The sequence below is a fragment of the Nannospalax galili genome, unplaced genomic scaffold (assembly GCF_000622305.1).
Source record: "Nannospalax galili isolate Female #2095 unplaced genomic scaffold, S.galili_v1.0 scaffold312, whole genome shotgun sequence".
NCBI classification, from domain to species: Eukaryota; Metazoa; Chordata; class Mammalia; order Rodentia; family Spalacidae; genus Nannospalax; species Nannospalax galili.
The window spans coordinates 1,501,007-1,510,816 of NW_008335967.1; the positions used below are offsets into that span (position 1 = coordinate 1,501,007).

A 9,810-nucleotide genomic window follows, 5' to 3' on the forward strand; every position below is an offset into this window, starting at 1 on the left:
CCATATAATTAAAAATGAATTTATCTGTATAAAACTGTATTTTAGTAATGAAATGGAGATCTTTTTTTAAAGTTTAAAACCTCATTTAATTTTATGTCTTATGGGGGTTATATGGAGTACAATATTGTATAGCGGTATCAATTCAACTGTAAACCTAGGGATTTGCAGCCAATTTTGAAAGAGATGCATCTTAGCTCTGGAAATTGTAATTGAATATGTCAATGCTGTTGTAATGAAATGCTTCTTCTAATTATATGGTTATTAAATAAATAATTAAAAAAAAATAACCTGAGTAAGCCTGAAAAGCAGCCCTTAGGTCCTACATCCGTTTCACTCCTCTGTAGGTCTCTGCGCTCTCCCTCACCCCAATAAGGACTTAGACAACGTTGCATGTGTTAGAAAAATCATAGAGCAAAAATTGACTGATGATTGCTTTTATGTGCAAAGAAATCTGTGTCCGGTGAAATCTGTATCTACTGGATATGCGTGTGTGCTGTTAATGGCATTTAAATACACTTATTTCTCAAAAGGAAGACCAGCACTTTGCTCTGCTCAGGAGGAATTTAAATTGACTATATTTGGTTGAGCCGAGTGAAATCTGAAGATAAAATGAATAAATTATTGGTATTTATCTAATCTCATATGTTAATATCTTCCCTTAGGAAAGCAGCAGATGGTCTTTTAAGACTTGATGAAACACTGAACACGTTGCAACAAGCTCAAATCACTCAAGGCCAGGCCAACTCAGCTCTGACACAGCTGACTGCTGAACTGGCACACGTAAAGAAAGGCGTGCTGCAGGTACTCTATCGTCTTGAGCTCAGCCAAAATCGAGCTGAAGGTGGAAAAACACAGTAGTTGTTACATAGACTAATATCACTCTTGCCCCACTTGTCTGATGGGATAATTATGAGAATAAGCTGAGATTTGGGTGAGACTATGCACTTATTTAATGTTCCACATTAGTGTTAATAATTTCACTACATTAAAGTTGATGGGATTATGCATTTGGATATTGTTCTCCAGAGCCCTTTTAAGCATGACCTGGCAGTGGCAGAGAGATGGGTGTTGCCAGACACTACCACCAGTTTAGGGAACTAGGACTCAGAGACCTTATGTGACTGTCTCAGGTCACACAACTAATTAACTGTAGGTTTGTGAACAGAGCTCCACTATCTGGGATAGAGAACAGGCTTCAAAGCTCACAAACCATAGAACTAAAGGGTTCCTTGTTGCAAGGCTGTTGAACTTGACTTGCTGAAACTAAGAAAGTATCTCACTGAACAGAACTAGTCCATCCTGAAGTTGTGGGAGCAAGGCCCTGGTGTGATGAATCCTCCTCCACAGTTCCAACTTTGGTTGTATGTCCTTCCAAACAGGGTTGAAAGTCACTGCGTCTCCAGGACTCAGCTGTATTTCACAAATGTACTTTAGTCATCTTGAGAAGAAAAGCAATAAGTCACAGGACAGGAAGCAGTGCACCAGGAAATAAAATGATTATGTGGGAAGAGTCTGCATACATAGTATGCATACATAGCCCCTGGCTTTCCCCTTTCCAAACACATCCTCTAAAACAGGGGCAGGCAAATGCAGTCATGGCCATGTTGCCTGTGGCTGCTTTGAACTACAATATCCCATCGTCAGATAGCTGTGGCAGAGACAGTCTGGACCACAAAATGCAAAGCATGTGTACCACTTTTCTCTTTACAGAAAAAGTGTGCAGCCTCTTGCTGTAGACAAACTCCTACATATACCTAAGGACATGGATTTCTATATCTCAAAATATGGTAGACCAATCCCATAAGGAACCTTCCTAGTAGAAAAGAACTAAAAATGTTACACAAAGATATTAGTAAGAATCCAAAGCTATCCTCAGAGGCCAAAATGACCAGGAAAACATGAATCCAGAGAATTAAGCAAGTGGCAGAGGGCACCTGCCAAAATCAAAACCTCTGTCTCTCTCTGTCTCTCTGTCTCTCTGTCTCTGTCTCTGTCTCTGTCTCTCTCTCTCTCTCTCTCTCTCTCTCTCTCTCTCACACACACACACACACACACATACATCACATATACCTCAGTGAATAATGAATAAAGAAACTTGCTTCTGGGTAGGGGAGTACTCAGTTTCCTATGGAAATTGTTATCCAAAGCTGGCTCTCACATAAGTTGGAGTTAGAATTCATATTACCAACCAAGATAGCCCCAAAACTCAAACTCAAGATGTTACTTAAAGTGGCCCTAGTTGGTTAGTACTCCCAGATTCTGCCTCACAGTGCCAAACAGAAATACCTTTGAAGGATCTTAAACTGAGCTTCTAAGAATTCTCACCTAACATATAAAGAAACAAATTGTCTCACACACGAGCCATCAGAAACAAACAAACAAAAAAAAACAACAAAACAGAATGCAAAGGACTATGGATATTATTATTATTGGATAAAAATACAAAATAAGAGTGTTTACCATGTTTAAGAAAATCAAAGAAGGCATAAAGTATGACCAATAAATAAGATATAAGATAGCCAGATTTTCAAAACAATTAAACAGGGCTTCTAGATATGACCAATATAGCCACTGACAAGAAAGAATCAAACATAAAATATTCATTATTGTGCGTATGGGGAAAAATGTAAACACCACCTGTACCAAATAGAGAACAGAAAAATATATTTTCTTTATTCAAACAATAGATGCACTAAGTGAGTAAAAATGAATAAAATAGGACCATATAAATTAACTTGGGCAATCTGTATAAACTCAATTTGTGTGTACACGGTATATGTATGTGTTTATGTGGGAATGGACATTTATGCATATAGATGCACATGCACCTGTGTATGCAGGAATGTGGAGGACAAAGGTTGACAGGTGCTTTCTCAATCACTCTCCTCCTTAACCTTATATTTTTGAGACAGTCTCTCTCTGGAACCCAATGATTCAGCTAAGCTGACTGGTCAATGCACTCCAGGGATCCACCACTTCTGCCTCCCCAGCCCTGGCATTATAATCAGGCCTGGCTTTTATATGAGTGCTGGAAATCCAAACTCAGGTCATCATGTTTGTGCTACAAGCACTTTACTGACTGAGCCCCTTTGCACCAGCATAATTCTGATTTAGGAAAAAAAAAAGTTGTAAAAGCGTACAATATATTTTGCACAAGACAAAAACCTTTAGCTACTAAATGTTGTTAGGAATACTGCACAGGATGCAGCATAAAGCCTGTAGGAATGCGTAGACTGTCCAAAGGTAGGTTCCGCACAGTGGCTGAGCTGCCTGGGAGGAGGGGAGAGGTGATATACTGGGAGTCCTCCAGGGCTCTGTCTGATTAAGTGCTATATTCCTAAACTGGCTGGGCACAAGGATATTTCTTGTACTTTTTTAGAACCTTCTGTATAGAAGTCTCATTTGTTTTGTTTTACGTTTGTTTCATTTATTTTGTTTTTTTTGTTTGTTTCATGAAGTGATTTTTTTTTTTTTCCTTTCTGGTCTTTAAATCAACAATAGGCTGAAAATCAAGGCAAAGAAATAAAGAATCAGCTGTACCTAGCAGAGCAACAGTTTGAGCTGGAGGATGAACTCTCCCTGCTGTGGACCAAGTGGCACAGGAACCAGGAACAAGCAGGCAGGGCGAACGTTCAGGCTGAGTCTGCCAGTCACCAGGCTCGGGGCGCTGAGAAGGTCATTTTTCCTCCCACTGCTGGCAGGAGCCCCAGTGTTTCTTTGAAGGCTAATCCTTTAACCTCGGATTCTTGGGCCATTGCTCAGAATTTCCTCTCGTGCTGATCCACACTGGTAGACTATGTTTGAAGGGACCTAATGCAGGGCGAGGGGGGAGGATCCTGTGCAGTGAAAGACAAAAGCCATGTTGGAGTGTTTCCTGGTCACATAGTACATAAGTCACAAATTTCCTAAACTAGCATACTTTAGCATTTTGTATTAGTAATGCGTATTGTATGCATTTGCCTTTAATTCAGTCCCATAGCATATAAAAAAATAGTAAATGAAAGTCAACTGCCAAAGAGTTAGGATCAAGTTACAAACAGGTTAATTAAATGGCTGTGGAAAGTGTCCATTCATTTAAGTTGCCGAAAGGACCCATCAACTCATCTTAGCAGGAGAACTTTGGTTGGCTGCATGAAGATAGAAGCTTACACAAAAGGAAAAATTTTGGGTTTTTACAACTGTTCTGTTCTCTTGCTTTGAATTCCTAATGTGCTGGATAAACTTTCCATTGCCTGGGGAGCTGGGAACATTTTCTACAGAGCAGATGTTAAGAAAGGGGCTTCCTGCTCACCTTCATCCCTCTTCCATCCTGCATGCCTGACTCTAGCCTTCACTCTTACCTTCTAGGATATCAGCAATAGATGCTGATGCCAGAGATTCCTGCTTGAACGCCAAGAGAGCATCATGCTAACTCTTTCCCTTCCCTTTCTGACTCCCATTTCTCTCTTTTTCTAATCAAAAAGCATGTCCTGCTGCTTCTAAATCTTCACCACTCTGCCCTTCATTTTGGATGTACAACTGTTTGACCCAACTAAACCAGAAACTGGTGAAACATGCAATTAGGTCATTTCTGTCTTCTGTATCTCCCACAATAAGTAGCGAAGAACAAACAATTGGCATTCCATAGATGATTGTCTCAATATGCAACAATAATTAATATTTTAAAATAAAGAAGTTTGTTTGAATTCATAAAAGCTGGTTTTTCTCACTCTTTGAAAAAAAAAAAAAGCATACAAGGGGCTGGAGAGATGGCCCAGCAGTTAAGAGCACTGGCTGCTTTTAAAGAAGATCCAGATTTGAGTCCCAGCACCCATGTGGTGGCTAACAACCATCTGTAACTCTAGCTCCAGGGGATTCAATGCCTTCTTCTGTCCTCCTTGGGCATTGTACAACATGGGTGCACTTACATGCATGCAGGCAGTACACGCATACACATAAAATAAGTGATAAAATATTAAAAAATAAGTAAATAAATAAAAATTTTAAAAGCATGCAAATCAAAGCCCTCTTAAAGCACATAAGTGACTCAAGAACACTGAATGAACTACTGCTTCCTCTGTGTTCTTAGCAAGAGAACCTTCATGCATGTGACATGCTTATAATTCTTTCTGGTGATGGGAGTATGGCTCTGTTACAGGCGTTTGTGGAGCTGAGGAAGCAGCATGCTATTCTTCAACATAAGACAAGGACCATGGGACTGACAAAGGAAACCTTAGGAAGAATGAAACAACTCCAAGATGCTGCTAAGAAACTGGCTGGAGATACAGAGGACAAGATACAAAGGATAACAGGTACCTGTTTACCCACACTGTCAATTCCATAGTAAGTGACATCATAATACTCTACCTCCCTGATAGAACTCACACTCATTTCAATTTATCATTAACATGACTTAGCCATATATAAGTCCACTGAGGAGTGAAGTAGGAGTTGGTCTTATATGTGAAGGACTGTAAAGTACTGAGCATCTTGCATGGATTTGCCTAGGAAGGTGTGAATGAGAACCTTCATTGCATTAGTCAGAAGTGGGATTCCCTTCGAATGTCCTTTCTTCAACTCAGTGTTCTCAACTAGAGGAGAGATGTCTGAAGACACTTTTTCTTATGAGGCCAGAGTTGCTACTAAACATAGTACAAAGAATGGGACAAGGGCTGGGGATGTTCTTCAGTTGGTACAGTTTGGCCTTGCAACCACTTACATCATCACTATGACATGGAAACAACGAAAACTGCAATGTAGGTACGGGGCAAAGTCAGGGAACTACATGCCATGTTGTTACCATTAGCCATTTCTGCGTTGCTAGGGGGAATGAAAAAGAAACCACCATGTTTCTACATTTGTATAATTGTCTTAAAAGCAGTGGGCTTGCTGGTATTTTTCCCATTTTTTATCAGTTTCCTAAAAAGTTTTTAAAGAAAATAGTAGAAAAGACTCAAAAAGGCAGTTTTTTTACCTTACAGTCCATAGCTAGTACCATGAAAATCAGTTTCTGTTATCCTTAGACCTTAATCCTTATATAGGGGTGAAAACATGGGAAGAGTCTTCTATCTTACACTTTCTGTCCAAATTGTTTCCATTTTCCTGTGTTACTGACATTACAGTTCAAGAAATTGAGTTGGAAGGAAAATTGAAGCTAGAGACCTCTCTGAGTGGTCTAAAGGTCCAGGGGTTCACAGGGGGAACACATTCTGCTTTCTTTGCTTTTTTTACTTTAAGGCAGCTTACACAGCTCAACAAGCTAAAAAAACAAGACACTGATTTGACTACCATCCCATCCTGCCACTTGAGAAGGTTACAAACAGCTATTAAGAATAGACGCCCACAGGATCCCTGTGAGAGCCTTGGGTAACACCAGGTTGAGAGAGTGAGACATGGATCCCAGCCTGCAGCCAGGGTTCCTCACAAACCGTTGTCAGTCAGGGCCCCAGCTAGACATAGAAAGCATGTTTACCATAATTATGGGTGAGGTACTTATGACTGAGTTGTCTCTGTTATCTATTCACTACGTAGTAAACCACCCAGAATTGGATGGCTTAAAAGAATAGCCATGCCTTTTTTGCACTGGGTCTCCTGGCTGGGTCTTCTACAGGTCCCATCTGGAATTCCTAAGTAACTGCATTAGGCTGAAGGCCAGAGGGCCAGTCTATCAGGAACTGGTCTGTAATCCCTGCACAACTGGTTCAGGATCCCCGAGGGTAAGAAACAAAGCTGCCAGGCTGGCTCCTGCAGCCCTGCCACACCATTATCCCAGTGTAGGAGCGGGAGAGAAAAATAGGGCCTAGATCTTTGAAATATTTTTAATTTCTTTAATTTTAATTGCATTTGTTTGTCAGTTTGTTTATTTATTATTTATTATTTATTTGTGTATGGGAAAGAGGTCCATGTGCCACATAGAGGTCTGAGAAGAACTTTCAGGAGTCAGTTCTCTCTTTCTACCATGTGGGTCCTAGGGATGGAGCTCAGGTCGTCAGGTTTGGTGGCAAATGCCTTTACTGGCTGAGCCATCTTGCCAGCCTTAGGTTCTACTTCGTTTTAAAATTGTTTATTTGTTATTTATTTATTTATTTATTTATTTATTATCTTATGTGAATTTTGCATGCATGTATGTAAGCTTACCCATGTCCTGCCATGCCTGCAGAGATCAGGAGAAAGAATTAGATCCCCTGGAACTGGCTGTTAGTCACCATGTGGGTGCTGGGATTCGAACCCAGGTTCTCTGCAAAAGCAGCCAGTGCTCTTAATTCCATCTCTCCAGCCCCAGGTTCTGCTTCTTGATGGAAGGAACCATGAAGGATACAGAAGAATTTGGGGAATCAGCAGAGGGTATGAAGTGAGAGGCCTTTAGCATCTCCAGGCCTGAAGGAGTAAGGCAGTAGGAATGTTTCCAGAGTCCTGTGAACCCTGGAGCCCTGAGAAAGAGGCGCAGCAGCTGGAGCTGAGAGATGAAAGAGCTGCCAGGACCTGGTGCTGGACAGGAATGGAGACGCTTGCTCTCACTGTGATCCCTTGTCAGCACATTCCGCTGCCAAGTGTGAATGAAAGCAGAGGTGGAGTGAGCCGGGTGATGTCATGGTGGAGGCTTAGCTTTCCAGGACACTGAACGGGATGGAGCCTGGAACTGGTGGGGAAAGGAAAGCTAGCCTGCTCAAACATATCAATTTACCTAACAGAAACACAGGGTCTTTTTTCAGACATGTTCCAGTGTTGAGTCCCCTTTCAACTCCAAATGACCCGTATTTGAAAGTTTCTGGTGACAGACTGCTCACTGCTTCCCCCACAGCTCTTTAGTCTTTGAATAGCAGTAACCGCTATACAATTCTTCTTTATAGTCAGACAAAATCTTCCTTCAGCAGGCTCTCACCTGCCGCTTTTCATTTTATTTCCTCAGGATGACAGAGAACACACTGCTTTCTAAGCTGGCATTTCAAGTACTTGAAAAATAGCTATGTCACAGGCTCAGAATCTTCTTTTCTCCATATGAAACATCACAACAGCATTTGTTAGAGAACAAGTTCAGATTTCTTCAGCAGTCTGACCCTTTCCTCTACCACCTGCTAGTTTCACAGTCATTCCAAGCCAACCCAGTCTTCAGGCGTGTTCTGAGCAACGAAGGGAGAGCATTACTTTCGCATTTCTAGAAGGTCCATTTCTACCTAAGGTCAGGGTTTCTTACCAAAAGCTATCCCATGTTGTTCCTTGTAGCCTCTGTGCCTCTGGTATCTCCTATTCTGTGGGCTCCTTATGAAGGTTTATTTATTAAGGTTTATTCCCAAATATTTGTCAAGTGAATAATAAGTGAATAGACAGGCTGATTGATAATGAGTGGCTGGATGTGCATGATGCCAAGGGAGGATCAGTTTGCTCTCACTGTTCAGGAGCTTCAGTGTCAGTGAGGCAATTTCTGGAAAACCAGAACACTCTAAGTTAAAATACTGAAAACAAAATACTTTGATTTGGAAAATATAGAGCTTCACCAAGTCCAATCAAGGCTTTTTGTGTCTTTTAATCTCTAATGAAATCTCACCAGCTGTGGATGGCATCTTTAAATGCCTTTCAATATAAATTTTTTAGACAAAAGCATCAGTTTTCTCTTATTTATGTGAAAAGTTTGAGAAGTCTCGTGAAAAGAGATGTTTTACTTACTGAATCAAAAATATAACTAAAAGGCACACACATCCCTAAGTCTACACCGAGGGCCAACAGGAAGGACTATTAGTGGACATACATCATTCTTTGCATCTTCTTACAGATTTAGAAAAGAAGATAGAAGATTTGAATCTAACCAGACAAGAAAAAGCTGATCAACTGAAACATCTGGAAGATCAAGTTGTCACCATTAAAAATGAAATTGCCGAGCAAGAGAAGAAATATGCCACCTGCTATAATTAGGCAAAGTTCAAATGCAGAAGCTGGGCCTATGTTTATGGCATTTGATGCACAGTGCTGAACTAAGTGAACACTACAGCCACCTCCTCATCGACCCTCACCTGCTCTTCACCATGGACCTGCTCAGTGCACCTGGAGGGAGGCACTTGGGTCAGAAAAAAGTCAAATCAGTGTCCCTCCATAATAGAAGGAGGGAGGGAAGATGGTTGTTTCTGGCTTCCCAGACCTTTCCTCTCTGCCTTCCTTTCTTTTCCATAACTTCAAATAATTGGTACATCTGACAAGTAAAAATTTAAGTACATTCTCTACTTATCAGTCATCATTCCATAAGATGAGCCTCAACACAAAGCAAATAGTAGACAGCAGCAAGGATGGAGCGTGTCCTAAAGTTCCCATGTACTTGAATTTGCTTCTTACTATTAAAATTTCATTCTAGTCTAAGGAAAATGCATACAACTCAAATGTAACTGCCATTAAGCTTTCCCACTTATTCTTGCAACCACAGGATTCCATTTTCATCAAATGGCACTGGAACAATAAAAAATTGAACTGCTTTTCATAATTTTTCTGTGGATATTTTTACCATAAAATCCGCTGCTAGTTTTTAAAGACCAGCAATCATGTTCCTATTGTTTAGTATAAAAGATCAGACTGTCTCATTTCAGAATGCATCTATGGTTTCACATTTTTAAAGGGATTTTGTGTATATGATTTGTAACGGCACGGTGCTTCTGGCTGTGAGTACAATCCTCCAGAGGGATTATGCTAAAAGAGTTTGGCCCCACATTAATAAACCTCAACACTGATGGATAAAAGAGGAGGGTCGTCTGGAGCCATTTCTCTTAAGGGCTGACTCACAGAAATGGAACTTAAAAATTCAACAAAGGATTTTGAGAATACAAACAACTATGAAAATTGTTAGAA

General features: G+C 40.6%; 1 protein-coding gene across 1 annotated transcript in view; it reads left to right on the top strand.

Moving 5' to 3' along the window:
• Nucleotides 1-9,031, top strand: part of Lamb4 (laminin subunit beta 4) — a 100,461-nt gene extending 91,430 nt beyond the window's left edge. The window contains exons 30-33 of the mRNA XM_008830711.2: nucleotides 663-801; nucleotides 3,502-3,675; nucleotides 5,138-5,291; nucleotides 8,750-9,031. Coding sequence (XP_008828933.1) covers nucleotides 663-801; nucleotides 3,502-3,675; nucleotides 5,138-5,291; nucleotides 8,750-8,889 — 607 coding nt within the window. The 3' untranslated portion in view covers nucleotides 8,890-9,031. The remainder of the gene's footprint in view (nucleotides 1-662; nucleotides 802-3,501; nucleotides 3,676-5,137; nucleotides 5,292-8,749) is intronic.
• The last annotated feature ends 779 nt before the right edge of the window (nucleotides 9,032-9,810 follow it).